The sequence below is a fragment of the Tenrec ecaudatus genome, chromosome 8 (genome assembly GCF_050624435.1).
Source record: "Tenrec ecaudatus isolate mTenEca1 chromosome 8, mTenEca1.hap1, whole genome shotgun sequence".
NCBI classification, from domain to species: domain Eukaryota; kingdom Metazoa; phylum Chordata; class Mammalia; order Afrosoricida; family Tenrecidae; genus Tenrec; species Tenrec ecaudatus.
In genome coordinates, this window is record NC_134537.1 from 8,303,178 (window position 1) to 8,321,170 (window position 17,993).

Genomic DNA, 17,993 nt, shown 5'->3' on the forward strand with positions numbered 1-17,993 from the left:
ATGCGGCCCTGGGGGCACCGCCCGACCGGCAAGTCCAAGAGCAGTCAGCACCGCCAGGCCAAGAGCCAAGGGCACTGGGGCATCCTCGCGCGAACCCGGGGGGCCAGAACCCTCAACGTTCGACGACGTCCGTACTCCAGGGGAGACGCTGAACCACGCCTCCACGCACGCACGCACCGTTCCAACCAATCCAAGACGTGCTCTGAGCTGCCCCGCCCAGCGCGCACACGCACGCACGCACTCACCTGATTCGGTGGAATCAGGTGCCACCGCCCACTTACCAGTTCCTGGGTTCTGATTGGCTGGATCCGGGTGTGGGCGGGGCAGAGAGAAGGCAGCCGGGAAAGGAGAGAGGGCAGGGGACAGAAGCCGGTGAGAGTTAACGCGCTCCTCACCGTTGTGGTAAGTGGAGCATGAAGGGACCATCAGGAGCGGAAGGCTACCGACTACTGATCGCAATGAAGCGAGGGAACGCTCGGCGGGACCTCGGGCGGGTTGGGGCTGCGGCTGCGGGGCTAGACGTGGGGCGATGCTCTACTAAAGGGTCGGGGTCTGGAGTTTGGCGGGACCAGAGCGGGCCACGAGGATCAAGAGAGCGTAGGGGCCTGAGGACGAGGGGTGGGGGGTGGGGGTGGGTGGAGAGAGCACCCCGAGTCCTCCGGACGGCGCAGCACCGTCTCTCAGGGCTGTGTCCTGCCGCCCGGGCGCGGCCTGCCCGATGGAGGAGCCGGGAGAGACGGGCGAAGGCAGGCTGGGGCCGACGCGGGGAGCTGGGGCCCCGGACGCCCCTGTGCCTGCCCTGGAGAGCCGAGGCCGAGCGACGGGACAGGCCCGGGGCACTCTGGCCTTGGCGTCCTGACAAGGTCACCGGCTGCGAGAGAGGTTGGGGGAGGTTGCGAGATGGAGAGGAGCACGGAAATCGAGAGGGCTTTTTACCCATCCACCGCCTGGGGTTCGCAGGTGCTGGGCGCCCCGACTCTCCCCGTGACGGTCCCGGGTGCTGGGGGATGCATCTGTGACGGAACTCGAATTTCTTGAGAACGGACTGTGTACCAAGCGGGGTGTGAGTTTAGAATCGGGAGCAGCTCGGAATGATTCAGCAGTATTTAACTCGCCTCCCTTTCTGGGGTACGATGCAGCTTTCTACCTGTTCGGGATGATTCCTGCTTGTGCTTTCCGGAAGCCACCCAGGCACGTTGGTTTCCGCCCAGTTTGAATGAGAAGTTCTCTCTGCTCCAGAATCACCCGATTCCTCCGGCCCGGCTTAGACCTTCTTCAGGGTGGGGCTTGGGCATCTAGTTTAAACAAGTTTAACGAGTGCTTGATGCAAATCGAGGTGGTAGACTATGCTCTTTAGAGTCGTTCCTGGTCTGTCCCACGGCTTCCAGGTGCCCATGCATTGGGAATATCTCAGTAGTCATCGAGGAAGCTTATTGCTAACTCCTTTTCTCCAAACCGACCTGGAATATCTGGCGATTGGTGTCTCTTTTGGAACCTGCCCAGAGATCTGGGGCGATGGCAGCAGGTGAACCAGATAGTGACAGATTAAGGAAAATCTAGCAGAGATGCTAGTGACAGGGTATTTTCCAATCACCATCAATATTGCTGGGTAATTTTATGCTGATTAACTTTAGGCAGGAGCACATTTTTTCTTTTTTGTCAGTTCAGAAAGGGAGATGTGGGCTTCAGTTAAGAAATGGAATTTTAATGTTTGTTAGATTACATTGTTCAAAAGTCATATGGTTTGTTCCAAAAATCGTAACACGGATAGTTTGGCAACATGCGGTCAGGGCTGAATATCAAGAGAACTAGGTTTTAATCCTCTTCTGCCAGGGATGTAATTCTGCTGTAGAGATTCAAATGTAGGTAACCTTTCCGAACTCGTTTTCCCTATTTGTAAAATGATGCGATCGACTTAGATTAATTGGCTGGGTCGGCGCTTCTCAAATTATGAGACTTCTCTGTATCACCATAATAATTTAAAAGCTAATCATTTTCCATTTAAGTAGCTGTAATTTGTGAACGCATAGGAAACTTTAGGCAGTAATAAGGCAGTTATTAAAATCTTCTATCCATAGTTTACATATATACAGGAAGGCTTCAAAAAAAGTTCATGGGACAATAGAATGAAAAGATAGTGGATTTTTTTCCATGGACTTTTTGAAGTACCCATTTTGATATATACTATACAAGAAATTATATGATGGCATAAATACATCATTTGAGCTCCAGACTAACAAATAACTGATGGAGGTGTTGGACTTTGAATATTCTTCTTTATTAATATCCTAAATGTTTACATGAGGTATTCTGGATCATTACTCACTTAAAGCAAATTCTGACCACATGGTTCCCCACACTGATTCTGAAAGCCAGGTCAAATCTCCTTTCTGTACAGACTTGAGAGTCGTAGTAGGTGAGGGATTGAGAACAATGGATGGATGTTCTCCTGATGGATGCTCTCCTGATCTCCCTTCATACACAGAAAAGAGATGGGGGTTTCTTTCAGAAAGGGAAGAGGGGGGTCTCTTTGGCTCCATCGAGGCAAGATGGAAAGGATCCTGGGTAATCAGCTTAACCTTTTTGGATGTCGAAGCACCCTGCCTAGTGTCCAGATAAACGCTAGCCCCAGCTTTTACATTTTGAGATGTCTCCAGGGCTGGAGCTTCATGCTTTTGCCTTCAGCCATTCTTAAGGCTTACAATCAGGGCCAAATTTGGTCTGTGACTATTTGGCTTTCTCAGATCAGAGCAATTTAAATAAATTACTACAGATCTCATTCCCATGGCATGATATGATCTGAGTTGAACTGAATGTTTCTAGAGGAAGCTAAAGCAAATAATCGAGATTGTCTGCATTTCCTTCTTACACAGGCTTTTCACGGGAATACTGAGAAAATCAGAGCAGTTTTATTCCCGGACAAGAATTTAAATAAGTACATGTTGTATTCAGACATGGGAATAGGTAATAGGAAGAAGCCCTGGTGACTGCCAGCCAAAAGGTTGGCAATTCAAACCCACCTGTCAGTCTGGGAGAATGACATGACAGACTGAATCCAGAGTGCAGCCTTGGAAACCTGGGGGGTGGGGCAGTTTTATTCCATTCTATAGAGTCCCTGTGAGCTAGAATCTGCTCCTCGGCAGTGGGTTTCATAGGTAATAAAAATCCACCAGAATGTTGAGCCAAAAACAAAGGTATTTATTTAAGGCTGCATGTTGTGCAAACTTTTTTGTTTTAATTTTTCTGCCTATTAAGGTGCCAGTAACTAGGTATGATAGTCTGAGTAGACTAGAGAAACAAATCCATAGAAACTCATGTAGATAAGAGAAAGTTTTATATAAAGAGTAATTGTACATTAAGAAAGCATCCCCTCCCCCCAAAAAAGGAAAGCATCCCAACACAGTCCAGCTCCAGCCATAAGTCTGATATTAGCCCTTATGTCTGATAACAATCTATAAAGCCCTCTTCAGACTCAGGAAACACATTCAATGATGCCGAATGCAGGATGATCACAAGCCAGTGGGTAGAAAGTCTTTGGATCCAGTGCCGTTGTGAGCATCTCAGTTCTGTCAGGAGTCTCCATGTGGAGTCTCCAGGTCCAGAGTTCTCTGCATCAGGGTTGGTCCATGTAGCTTCTCAGGGATGTCTCACAGGGAGTCAGCCTGGTCAGTAGAGAGTCTCCAAGGAAGAAATAGTAAGAGAGAGGTGTCTCCCTCCAAAGAGGAAATACGGGATTTCCCACAATTCTCAGGAGAAGGCCAGGCCCACACAGAGGCCTCATTGGCTATGACCCTATTGACAGACTAGACTCCACCCCTTCGCTCTTAATCCTCTCAAGCCCCAGATTGACATCTGATGTAACTACCACACTGGAGTGGAGGTCTAATTAAGATCTGCAGCTGTCTGGAGGGGGTGTCCCCTTAACTCTGCTGAGGGAGGAAAGGCAAAGCTCCGAGATCGGTCAAAGTAGCCGCATCCCTGAAGGGAAGGACCAGAGAGGTCATAGACAGTCTCGGCTGGTTTTTAAATCTCTAGCAGTAGTAATGCGGCTTCAGAACTGGTTATATGTTACCAAACCAAATTTATTGCCATCCGGTCAGTTCCGGTTGGCAGTCAGAATCAGTATTAACATTCTTCTTTTAAAGAGAATTCCCAATTGATTTCTTACTTTAGGAAAAAGTGGAGCCAAAGAGGAAAACATACCTTTATATCTATAGAAGAAGTTGCTACTTTAAAAAAGTGGGTTATTATGTTTTGTTTCAGGGAGGCAAAAGAACTACCCTGGTGGTTGTATCTTCTCACAAATAGAATAGAAACAGTAGAAGGAACTACTGTATATACTCGGGTGTAATCTGACCCTCCGAATAGCACCCAAGGCACCCAATTGTACCACAAAATCTGCATTAAAAATGTGCTGGAAAAACTCAGCTTATACATGAGTATACATGGTAAATACATACATACATACATAAGTTTAGTATTTTTCTTACTGCTTAAACTCTCCAAATAGGTGTAGTTATTATTTTTCACTTAAGTAATACTTAAAGCATACTGCAGTGTACTTACTGCCTGCAAGACATCACAGCAGGCAAAGGAGACCGAGAGGACCAAGGAGGAGATGTAGGCCCCTGACTTCCAGGATCCCAGCCAGAGGCCAGGCAATGAAACTGGGTGGTAACAGACAGGACAGGGCCTGTTGTTGTTCGCTGCTAGCAAGCTGGGCCCTGACTTGTCAGAAGCATGCTTACTGAACAGAATGTTTCCTGGGCTTACTCCACCTCCATGATCCATTGTGGACTAAACTGTTTGGCTGGTTGTTGGATGTGCGTCTACAGGCCTTCCTTCTTGGTCTGTTCTAGTCTGGACTTGACACTGAAGCCTGTTGAGCATCAAAGGAACACACGTGTCTTCGCTGACAGTGGGTAGTGGCTGAGCGTTGGCCAGGCCCTTACACAGTAGCTGAGAATTCTACCGCTGCACTGCCAATGGCCACAAAGGGCCCCGTGACGCTACTGGGCCAGAGTACTTAGACATGTAGAGAGTCGAGGAAGATCAGTTAAAGGGGCAGAGTTGTCGAGAGCTTCGAAAGGTTTAGTGTGGGTAGGGCATATGATGGAGAGGAATGGAGATAGGAAAAGGCTTTGTGATCAACAGTTAGGTCTTTGAGGAGCTTATGACTTGATATGAAGGCAACTCATAAACATGTTGCCCTAAATGCAATACTCATCTCCATTTGGTCAGTCAGTGTACACAGATTCTTCGGGGCGAGTGTTACTGTTTTTCTTTTAAACCATCACTCCTTCGAAAATCAGTTCTAATGATCTCTGTTACTCTATTGACGATTCATCATACTCTGTCATCTTTTTAAAAATAATGTTTTATACCTCATTGCAGAGTTTATACTTCAGCTCCTCAACAGGAGGGACCTTAAAAAGTTTGTGGAAAAATTCCATTCTCCTTTCATGCCATTTTCCCACTAATTTTCAAAACCTTTCATTGTGAATTTGGTGAAGGTTTACAGAGCAGAACATCAGTTTTACATTCAACAATTCATACACATTTTGGGTTGCTCATTCATGGAAATCCCATCAATATAGGATGCTGTGCCCACTTCTGCCCTGTCTGCTGTTTCCGCTCCTCTTCCTCTCCTTTCATTCCTCCGAACTTTGCCCTCGGGTGGTAAATGTCCTCCTTTGGAGGTCACACAGTGGGTTATGTTAAGGTACGTGCCTCACTCGTGTTCCTGTTCGCCTATAGACCAACTGTGTGGCTGAGCCAGTTCCAGACCCGAAGGGCGTTCAAGGGCCTCCATTTCCGGGGTCCCGCCAATCTCTGTCATAAGCCTTGAGTTTTGGTCCACATTTTTCTTCCACTCTCTCCAGAACCTTCTAATGTGAACCCTTTCGTAGCCATTGGTAGTGGTGGCTTGCAACCATCTAGTTCTTCTGGCCTCCATATTGTTTTCCACACAAACTGTTTGAAACTCTTTCACATGTGTGAACTCCCTGAAGTTTCCTCCCTGGCCTCCTTGTCTCTTAAGAGCTCACGAAGTAGGAGCTGGATCAGCGGGGAGGAAATGGAGCAGAAAGGTCTAGTTCTGATTGTCGTTGGCGTTCTAGCTATGCGATACTGCTCAGCTACCCTGTGCTAAGGTTTTCTCTTCCGTCAGATGACAGGATTGAATCACTTCTCCATGGAGGTCCCAGGGAGTTAGAAAGATGACTTCACTTTCCAAATTAAGCACACACCCTTTACCCCTGAGTTTCTGCAACTTGGGGGGAAGCCTTAACCACACTAATGGCCACCCCCACCCCCTTGGATTGCAAGGTGTGGAAGCGCTATTACTGAGGGGGGTGTGATGCACGTGGGAAACCCCGAAGTAAAGGGTTTTATGAGCACAGTGGAACAGAAGTTGACAGTAATTGGGGACACGTGCAGTGATAAACGGTGGTTGCCTCCCTTATTTTATCAGTGGGTAAGGTTTACAGGCAGTTCAAATCAGTTCAGTTAAATATGACGTACATACAGTGTTACTATGACTAATGTGAAATTATATTTACATTAGCCTCCTTGTGACCGAATGCCTGCTAGCTTCCTGTATGAATGAAGATAACAGAAAAGGCACAAGGAGCTAAATCTTTTTTTTAACTGTCTCCTTCCTTATTAGTGTTTCTCCTTTGTGAGTCCACTTAAAGGAATGTGATAAAAAAAAAGGTGCAGGGAGATCACTGTCCACTATGGAGCCAGGAGCCTATAAGACATGTAAAAGAAGGCGCTGTTGAGTGGCTCCCCTTCACGGCGACCCAGGGTTGCATGCGACAGAACCCCATGCTGCCCAGGCCTGTGCCATCCTCACCCCTGTAAAGCCTGAGCCCATTGCCCCGTCACTGGGTCAGTCCTCTCTCACTGACCTTCCACGAAGCCTGACGCCTTCCAGTCCCTCCTGGTCACAGGTCCGAAATACACGAGCGAGTTCTCAATTAAGCGCCATCGTAGAAGATATTCATCAGAAAGGTCCTGCGGGGGTGTCCGTTTTCTCACACAGTAATGTCTAAAATTATAACGCCAAGTCAGGAGATAGAATAATATCATGCACTTCTAGTAACCATCCTTAAAATCCAAACTTGTTCATAAAAGGACTAAGTGAAGAGCTAGGGTGAAATTTTGACTACTCACAGTTGACTGCTCTTCCCCAAAGACGACCGCTATCAATAATAAAGCTTAGTTTAAGAATAATGAAAGTAAAGCTTAGCGTAATGCTTTGGGAATATGAGTGTTAAGAGTTGAGACCATGTAGCTTGGTGGAGCAAAGGGGTCAAAGCAATTGAGACTGTAGTACTGCACTGAAGTGCTTAGGATTTCCAACGTGGGAGCAATAAGGAATATCAATTTGGTCAGAATAAAGTTGCCAATATCGAAGTTGATTAAATATGAAGAAATCCAGAAAACTAATAGCTATTGTAATTGATAATAATTATTATTTAACAATATGGTTCTAAAAAGGAACGGGCTTTATGGGATGAACCTCAGAACTTTAGGGAGAATAAATGCATAAGATTCTCCCTCAGTGGTAGTCAAACCCCACTGCTATCAAGTTGATTCCGACTCTTAGCGACCCTACAGGACAGAGTAGAACTGTGCCTGAAGGTTTCCTGGACTGTAAGTCTTGATGGGCACAGAGAGCCTCACCTTTAGCTTGAGGAGCGATTGGTGGATTTGAACTGCTGAACCTAACAGTTATCAGCACAAAGTATAACTCACTATGCCACTAGGGTTCTTTCCTTGAGGTAATAAAATGTGTGTGTGTGTGTGTGTGTGTATGTGCATCCAGTGATGCCAGGTTTTACATAGAAACTAGGATTTTTAAATACAGCCAGACACTACATTATGTTCTAGATCACAGATTGCCAAACTTACTTGATCTACTGTTCCTTTTGCAGGGGGGCACCCCAAACTACTCACCATACCTCTAAAAGCTATACCCTATCCAGTATAAAGTGTAGCTTTCTGCTTTTGCCACCCCCACGAAGTGTGCTAGAGCCACCCGGGGGGTGGTACCCCCCCATTTTGCAAAACACTGTTGCAGATGCTTGTACTTACAAAACCTTATGAAAATTGTCTTTCAGGAAATTCTTCAATCTCGGAAAGATTCTTACCAACAGCTATGTCATCCAACACAGATCTTTCTCTTTCTTCATATGATGAAGACCAGGGATCCAAACTCATCAGAAAAGCTAAAGAGTCCCCATTTGTCCCCATTGGTAAGCTTACCTTTAACGTTCTACTAATGTGTGATAAGCCTGAATATAGTGGACATGGTGGTCAACTTGTTCACCAGCACATCCTGAAAGCATTTACTTCCAAGTATGTTTTCCCTTATTGTTGAAGTACGCTGAGATGGTTATGACGTAAATCTAACTGCGGGGTTCTGTGTTCATCCAGACTTACTTTGTTGATTCTTATTTCGTTGAGTGGGTAGCGAAGTGAAAAGAACACTGGCGTAAGCATCAGAAGCCCGAGTGTGGTCCTGGATCCGCTGTCGACTCTGAAACTTGCTTATGGTTGCAGAGCAGCTCACGAAAATGGAAGGAAAATGATTAGGAATTTTCAAAGGTCGCCTAGAAAGACACAGTCACATACGATGATGAAATGTGCAAAGACCTGAAGTTAGGAAACCAAATGGAAGCTCCTGGCCCGCGTATCTTAAGCTAAGAGAACTGAAGGGGCAATTGAGCCTCATTGCTGTATTGAAAGATTGTATTGGGAAAATACTGAAAGGTGATGAATGGAGTACCCAGGCACCGCCCCGAACGAGCTGGTGGACACTCAGCCAGTTTAAGAGACAGCGTGTGGTTAAGAGCCAGGTTTATTGTGCTAAATGCACTGCCTTCAGGACAGGACTGAACTACTGGATTGCCTCACGTGTTCATTACAGCTCAAGAAGAAAAACAAAGAGCCAAGGGTATTGAAGGGAAAAGTCCAAGCTGCCCTGAAGACATGTTCTTACCATGGAGTTCACCTTCTATTCATGACAACTTGGCCTTCGCTTATTCTATTGCTGTATTGGGCTACTTAGTGATTCATGAAACCTATGTAAGATGTGACTGGCTTTACTGTTCACCATCTTCTCTCACATGTTTATCGATCCATTTTTCACTTGATCGGGCTACTTCGTTGTCGTTCAGTGCTGTGGAGTTGATTTCAGCTCGTACTGTCTCGATTGACAGAGTCGGGTGCCCCTCGGGGTTTCCTGGGTTGGAATCTGTCTCTGGGCATCAAGCCACCAGGTCTTCCCCCAGGAAGAACGCCCGAGTAAGACGGCATCGCCGGGGCGGCAACAACGGGCACGTGCACGGAAGCAGTTGGGCGCACGGCCCGGGACCGGGCACTTTTTCACTGTGCCTACTGAGGGTCTCCAAGAGTCGGAACCCACTCGAGCCCACCCAACAGCAGTGGCGACAGTCTCCATGGGAGCCCATCACGAGGAGCCCCGCGTGGCTTCAAACACACAACCTTCGGGTTAGGAACCAAGTGCTCAATTACTGGACCACTGCAGCTCCTTTGCTTCCTCTAGTTTTTCAAGCATCCTGAGCACGTGGATGATGGCTCTGAAAACCTGCAGGCCATATCCTGAGTGGTTGGTCCTCACAGTGAAGGCGAGTGCAGCGAGGTAGGGTTCTAGGTCACGACGCCCTCATCTCAGAGCCCTCGCCCTGAGCTCTCAGTTTCCCCTGTGACATTTTTGCTTGCAGTCTGTAGTGCCTTATCTCAAAGGTGACGTTACAGACAGACCCACGCCTCTGTTTCTCAGTAATGGTGAGGTGTCGGGTCTTCTGGGCGGTTTTAACTGGAGGCTCTTCCGGAAGGGAGGGAGGGAGGGAGAGTGCTTCTGGTATTCTTAGCAAGTGGCGCACACGTTCACATTTCAAAGATAATCTGCTTCTTTAGGATATAGTACTATTTACCACCAATTATGGATTATTGGTTCTGAGAGAGGACATTAAGGGATTCGGTTTGTTTGTTTTGTTTTGACATGTCTGAAATGGTCTTTATTGTGCCATTATGTTTGAGTGCGATGCACGTCTGGGTATTCTCTATTGAAAATACCTTTCCTCCAGAGTTTTGAGGGGATTTTTGTCATAATTTTTTAGCTCCTAGATTATACCTGAAAAGTTCAACGTCATTCTGATCCATCAATCTGTTCTTCATAAGTGCAGTCCTCTCTTAACTCTCCAAAGATACCTATTCCTGTTGTTTCCCTGTGTTCTTTTTCTTTTAAAAATCATTGTACTGGGGGCTCGTACAGCTCTTCTCACGATCCATCCATCCGTCCATTGTGTCGAGCACATTTGTGCATTTGTTGCCCTCATGATCTTCAGAACAGTTTCTTTCTACGTGAGCCCTTGGTATCAGCTCTCCCTTCCCCCCCCCCCCCCCCCGGACTCAGTTTTTTGATAGCCGTTTGATTAATGGCCTGATAAAATAGTGGCGCGCAGACTGATGGATGGTGCAGCGTCTTCATCCCGCATCTGTTCCACAGGAATCGCGGGCTGTGCAGCAATCGTGGCGTACGGCTTGTACAAGCTGAAGAGCCGGGGAGACACCAAGATGTCCGTCCACCTGATCCACATGCGTGTGGCAGCACAAGGCTTTGTCGTGGGAGCCATGACTGTTGGTAGGTCTCTAGAGGAGCTTTTTCAACTGTGGTCACCTGTCAGTACATTTCTTTGCAAATTAAACATGGAGACATGTTGAGTTGGCAATTTGCAAATAGGTATATTCATTTTTTTAGCCATCGTTTTTCTTTTTGCGAATTGGGGTATTGTTATAGAGCAGAGCCATCTTCCATTCAGTAATGTGGACACATTTTGTTTCATCTCATTGACTGCAAGCCCCGCTGTGAATACCCCTTCTCCTTGTGTTTCCCGTCTCCATCCCTCTCTGAACCTTTCTGAGCTTTGTCCTTGGGCAGCTGCTGTCATTTTGATCTCAGATGGCTGATTTTTCTAAGGTGTGTGTCCCTCACCAGTATTATCGCTCCCCATACGGACTTAGTTGTCTATTGTTTGAGCTGACCATTGAGCCGTGGCGGTGAGTTCCTTTCTAAGCCTAAAGGATGGTTAAGGGCCATAGTGTTGGGGTTCCACAGGTCTCCCTCCTACCAGCGTGCCTGGGTTTTTGTTAGGTTTCTGGGTTCAGTTCCACTTTTTTCTCCCACTCTCTCCAGGACCACCTCTGTGGGCCCTTTTAGAGCCGTTGGTAGTGCCTACTGGGCACCATCTAGCTCTTCTGGTCTCACGCTTAGTCTCTGATACAGTGGACCGGCGTTTGCGAGGAAGAAGGGGATCATTCCAGTCACCACTGAGTTTACAGTGTCACTGCAGAGTCCACTCACAAATAGAGTCGGTGACCAGTGTCTGTGAGCACCGTGTGATTGCTCCTTCCCCGCGGTTTTGGAAAGTGTGGGCTAGTCTGTTAGCCATGAGCTCCTTGGGGAAGTATACATCAGACATTCCAGAAATTTAAATAATTAAATCTGCAAGAGCGTGACTAGGGTTGCTCTTTGTCTCTGTCCAAATAGCCTTTGCTAGCAAGGGTGCTGCGTTTAGCTGTTTTATGAACGGTTTTTCTTAAGACTGAAGCGTGTGCTTGAGTGTTTAACTCCCGTCCTTTCTCCTCAGGTATGGTCTATTCCATGTATCGGGAATACTGGGCCAAGCCTAAGCCGTAGAAGAAGAGATGCGGTCTCCTCCGTCTTGTCGGCGCTGCTGGAGGAGACACATCCTTTTGCGGTTCTGTGTTTATGTTGGAGATAAATGATTTACATGAGTTCACTGTTCTGAAGATAGGCTTTCTCTTTTGCAGGCTTGACTACCCCGGTGGCCAGATTACTCGTGTCTAGATCATGAATGAGGCCATTCCGGGGAGTCCAGTCTGCAAACAGAGGCAGGCCACCCAAATTCACTGGATAGTGATAAGATGCCCACATTCTTAAACTCTTGGGATGCAGCTAGTTCTAAAGCAGACGGTTGGCCAAGGCTGAAGGACGCCCAGCTGCTGCAGAAGGCCTTCTTCTTTGGGTGCTGTGCAGCGTGTTGTGGGCCCCAGTGGACTGGCTTTACTTTCTGCTTGCCTCGTGGACCGGCCGGATCCTTCCATTCCTAGGGCAAGTCTGCTCTCAAAGAACTGCAGAAAAATGGGTGGAATCTAACCTACAGCTGAAAACATGTGTGTTCAAATTAAACCTGAAAAGTGAACAAAAGCTGCTTAGATAACTTATTTTAGAATCATTCTTGTCCGCATGAGAATAACCTAATTATGGATTCCTGTTTAGCCCTTTTGTAATTGCAGAGTTATATTTTTGCTGCTGTCATGTTAGAATAATTTCTAATTGTCATTCTCAAGTAAGAATTGTGTATTTTAATTGCTAATCCAAGAGTAAAGAGCACTTTTTAAAGGTGTACAGTGTTTTTATTTTTTTCTGTTTCAAAGCATGAGTGTTGAAGCAAACACTTTGCCTGTACTGGAGGTAAAATGATCATGAGCTAACTTAACTGGTTTGGTCAGACATCGTACACAGATTTTGAAATCCTATACACTATACTTGTGAAATTCTCTTGTCTAAATTTACGTTCATGGTAATAACATGGTACATGTTATTAAAAGTAAATGTAACACATCTGATGTTTTGTGTTTATTTCCGTTTGACCAAAAGGAAAAATAAGTCATTCTTCAAATTAGCACAAAATTAGCACTTAATTTAGTTCCAGAAAAAGTGATGAAAGGTTTAGTGTTTTTGGTGGATACCACTGTTAAAAGGTACTTACCAAACAGAAGCTGTTGTTTACTGAGTACTTGCTATGTGCTCAATACACTCTGCTCTAGGCACCTTTCCTATGGAGTGTCACTGAAGCTCCCCGACCTCCTAGCAGGTAACGACTGTCCAACCCTCTCTTCACAGGGGATGAGCCATGGGCAGGTGAAGTCGCTTGCCCAGGTCAATAGCTCAAGAAGGCGGGAGGATTGGGGACTGGAACCCCAGCCGTGGGACTGAGCATCTAGGTAACAAGTCACAGTGACATCTGGTGGTGAGAGTTCTAAGTGCACTGAGCTGCTGCGCCCAAAGGCAGCAGGCTGAGTGAGTTAGGTCCGCCTGTTGCCTCACACATGAACTGCCCTGCTGAGAAGGTGAAGGACTTGATTTGGGGCTCTTTCACCATATACATCCACAACTAGTCACACATTTACCGGCCACAGCTGAACGGATGGCCATAATAAGGTATTTCTAACTTCTCATGTATCAAATACCGGAACTGCTGTTTGGAAGTGCATCCTGTAGAACGGGGACATGACAGGCGCCCCTCTTAGGCTGACTGCCTTACTGCATTAAATTCACTGTATTAAAAGGCACGGGGGCCCAGCCAGCCCTGTTTGATTCTCGGGGAGCCTACCCTCTCCACATCCACTGGATGGAGATGCAAAGAACGTGTTTCAGAAAGGCACGCACGTTCGGAGGTTCCGCCCAGTGCCATCGTGGTGGATGGCTCCAGAGGGTGGACCTGTGTCTACTCAGAGAAGCCACAGAGCGACCTGCTTTACAGTATCCCGGGGTGCTTAGTCCTCCTCTTGTCCCAGGGTCATTCAGAAGTGCGCCAAAGCAATGAGATGCTAACAGTGTGAAGGGGGAGTCCTTGGGACCACCTGAGTCTGTTACTGCCTACAACCAGATTTATTGTCTCCCCCATTGGTGTCCCTTCTGAACTCACATGTCTGCCTCCTGCCCCCAAACCCTCAGCTTTCCTCGCTCTGTGGGCTTGAAGCTCCGCTGCTGCTGCACCTCTGGTGCAAAGGCTGTCTCCTGGTTCCAGGAGGTTCGAGTACAGGAATCTTGGGGTCCAAAGGACACGCTCCACTCCTGGCAAGTCCCTCTTGCTGGTAGTGAGGTCTTCCCTCCCCAGCCCTCCCTTCGTGTTTCTGACATGGCTCATTTTATACCCAGCAGGATGCCAACCACGACCCCATTAACAAGCCTGACACTGGAATCCCATCAGTAGCTTCCCTACCTTCTTACCCAGACCCATCAGGAAAGAGGAGAGTCACAGGGACGATGGCCAGGAGAGTCACATTAAATAATTCACAGCCCCGCCCCTCCCCACTCTTGTCGACTAATGACCCAGCCCCCTTTCTACTCTCCGTAAAGCTTCCAGTTGCAATGAACAGCTTCTCTTGTTCATCATCTGGTATTTGAATTTTAGACAAAGGTAGGATATTAGTTTGCTCTTGTGCTTTGCTGCGTTTACAATGCTTTGATACTCACGAGCAGCCAACCCCCTCATGGGACTGGATCCTTGGTTTGGATATTCAAGGCCATGGTTCCAGGAGACATCCCAGTTCATCAGCCCACCTCCTAGTCTCATTGTATTGCAGTCACCCAAGGCACCAGTTGGTCTCTACTCACCTGCATGAGCAGAGGAAGAAGGGGATTCAGGGTTGGGAGGAGGAGGTGGACTAACGGCCTCATGAACACCTGCTTTCCTTACCACGAGACCAGAAGAGCTGCATGGTGTCTGGCTACCTTTACTCAACCTTCAATCAAGGATTTCATAGAAGAGTCCTAATCAAATGGGATTGGAAATTTTAATGGACTCTAGACTTCTTGGATCCAAGAATAGTGGATGAACCCCTAAAACTATTGCCCTTTAAACTTGAACCCTTTCTGACCCGTGGGACATCATCCATCGATAGGTTCAGCCTCTCAGATTTCTTAAGAGGCTGCTCTCCCAATTGTAGTGCATGCTATCACCCGACAGGGGCCTGTAAAATTGTGGGTCTGAGAAACCAGGCTTCATCCTACCAATTCTGCTACCAGAGTCCACCAGGGACTTAGGTGCCCTACATCATTGCATCCAAATCCATTTTGCCTGCATTTTCCCCTTGAAGTAAGCATGACTGAGGACACATGGTATGAACAAAACATTCAATGCAGACAATTATGTGGCCATGGGAGGAGTCAACCAAAAAACACCCTCCAAAGTCATCTTCCAATCAAACCCTGGGTAGCTTAATTAGTAAAACAAGGTCTGCCTTGAGCATTGTGCTTGTTAAAGAACTCTCTGCGAGATGAGATTGACAAGAGCAACTCGAAAGCTGTGACAGGACCCCCGGGGCACCGCGTTGATGCTCACAGGAAAGAAGAGCTCAGAAAAGGGGGAGAGTGTGCACACCGCTTAAGAGTCACGACTGTCACTGAATCGAACCGTCGAAGTAGAGTTCAGTTTAGCTGTGTTTAGTCTCAACAACAAAATAAGTTCAGGGGGAGATGCTGGAATATTTCTCTCATTGATGCCTTGAAAAAGGCCGTGGTTGACTCCTGCTTGTCCAACCACAAAAAGCAGAGCTGGGATGCAAACCCAGAACATGAGACTCTTGGTGCCATTGAGAGGATGCGAGACGGAAGAGAATCAAAAGCCAACCCCACTGGCGTCAAGTTAGCTTACTCAGAGCGACCTTCTTTGCACAGGTCCAGGAAGTCATGCTTGGACTTCTTTTTCCTTCACTTCCATCTTCCACTACACACACACAAACCTCCTCACTCTTTATCCAGGCCTCTAGTCCAATATTTCATCCCAATATAGCATAGCTACTTTGCCTCACATTTATATATACATGAAAATTCCCCCATCGGTATCTGCTTTGGTTTTTATAAGGATGTAACTGAAGAGACCCCTACATTCAAATGGTCTTTACTGTAGAGGGGGAAAATGAAATACTAGTAAGTGCCCATGTTGAAGGAAGACGTAGCTTCACTGAAAGCATTTGCTAAAAGCCCAGGATCCGGATGGAATACCAATTGAAATGTTTCAACAGACTGACGAAGCCCTGGAAGCACCTACTTGTCTATTACAGGAAATTTGGAAGACAGCTACCTGGCCAACTGATCGGTAGAGAACCATATTTGTACCCCATTCAAAAGAAAAGTGACCCAACAGTTTGTTCAAATTATTGAACGAAGTCATTGATATCACATGCAAGTAAAATTTTACTGAAGATCATCCAAAAATGGTTGCAGCAGTGCCTTGAGACAGGGAGCTGTCTTGAGGTTCGGGCCAGATTCAAAGGAGGACGTGGACCAAGGGATATCACCCCTGGTGTCAGATGGATCTGGGCTCAAAGAAGAGAACGCCACAGGGATGTTTACTTGTGTTTTATTGACTATGCCAAGGCACTGGACTATAGCTCATAGCAAATGCGGATAACCTTTGGAAGCATGGGAATTCAACACTTCATTATGCTCATTTTGAACTTGAACATAGACCAAGGGGCAGTTGTGTGAGCAGAACAAAGGAATCCTGAATGGTTTAGAATCAGAAAAGGTGTGCCTCAGGGTAGTATTCTCTCACTATACTCGGTCACTCTGTCTGCAGAGCCAGTCATCAGAGAAGCTGGGTTATATGGAGAAGAACATGGCATCAGGATTGGAGGAAAGCTTATTAACAACCTCCGATATGCAGATGACCCAACCTTGCTTGCTGAAGGTGAGGAGGACTTGAACCACTTGCTGACAAAGATCAAGGATTGCAGTCTTCAGTGTGGACTACAACTCAATGTAAAAAAGACCCAAATCCTCGCCACTGGACCACGAGGTGACATCCCGATAAATGAAGAAAAGACAACATGTCGAGGATTTTGTCTGGCTTGGATCCACAATCAATGCTCATGGAAGCAGTAGTGAAGAGATCAAAAGACAAGGTAAATCTGCTACACAAGACCTCTTTAAACTATTGAAAGGCAAAGATGGAACTTTGCGGACTAAGGTGCACCTGACCAAAGTCATGGTCTTTTCAATGGCCTCACATGCATGGGAAAGATGGGCATGAGGGAAGGAAACCGAAGAAGAATTGATGCATTTGAAGTGGGCGCTGGAGAGGAATATTGAAAGTGCCATAGACTGCTTAAAGAAGAAACCTATCTGTCTTGGAAGAAGTAAGGCCAGAGTGTTTCTTAGAGACAAGGATGGAAAGACCTTGTCTTACACACTTTGGAGATGCTGTCAGGAGAGACTAGTTCCTGGAGAAGGGCATCCTGCTGGGGAAAGTAGAGGGGCAGCAAAAAAGAGGCAGAGACTCCAGGGGATGGCAGGACACAGGGGCTGCAACAATGGGCTCAAACATAGGAGCAATTGTGAGGATGGCACAGAATGGGCAGTGTTTCATTCTGTTGTGCAGAAGGTCATAATGGGTCGGAACCAACTCAATGTCACAGAACAACAACAACAAAGTCCCCGTGTCTTTGGGGACTAAACCACAGAGCAGGAAACTAGTAATGACTGGGACCAGATAACCGTCACTGAGGGTTATGGGAAATCACGATTGAGCGGGGAAGCCCCAATACTACAGTCATCATCCATTTTCCCAATGACCCAGCACTCCAGACACTGTCAGTATGATGTCAGGCGTCTGTGTGAGTGTAGTTCCACCTTGCGCCACAGCCCACAAGTGTTGGTCCTGCACAGTTCAATCTCTCATTCGATTGGGCTCTGTAGACCCTAAGCATGGGGGTGAAGACAGTGGGGGTCTTCCTGGACCAGCTCCCCAAGTGTAGATCCCTGTTCAACAGATCCCAACCTCGGCCCAAACTTTTAAACACAATCGTTATCACTTCCATGAACACCTTCCTGAGAGATTGTTAATGATCACAGTGCAATCGACTTAGACCCCGGGGTGGGAGTGGGGACGGTGATTGACCATGCTGTACTTTTTTTATTTATGTGGAATTTTGCTTTCCTGCTTGTAGCTTGCTGTTTTGAGTCCTTGTTTTCCTTTTGGGGAGTGTGTGTTCTGTTTGTCTGGTTGCTGACTGGCTTATGGCTCTATGGATGCATTGATCTTACAGGGTGGGGATATTACAACCGCCAAAGAGATTCTTTACATCTTCATTAAACCAACCACTTGCCATCCGGTGGATTCCGACCCCCGGAGAGCCCCTGTCTGTCC

At 46.9% G+C, this 17,993-nt stretch overlaps 1 protein-coding gene across 1 annotated transcript; it reads left to right on the plus strand.

Moving 5' to 3' along the window:
- The first annotated feature begins 320 nt into the window (after positions 1-320).
- HIGD1A (HIG1 hypoxia inducible domain family member 1A) lies at positions 321-12,679 on the plus strand. The gene is made up of 4 exons (XM_075555991.1): positions 321-402; positions 8,127-8,261; positions 10,541-10,675; positions 11,682-12,679. Exons 2-4 carry the CDS (start codon positions 8,165-8,167, stop codon positions 11,729-11,731), a joined length of 282 nt encoding a protein of 93 aa, XP_075412106.1. The 5' UTR covers positions 321-402; positions 8,127-8,164; the 3' UTR covers positions 11,732-12,679.
- The last annotated feature ends 5,314 nt before the right edge of the window (positions 12,680-17,993 follow it).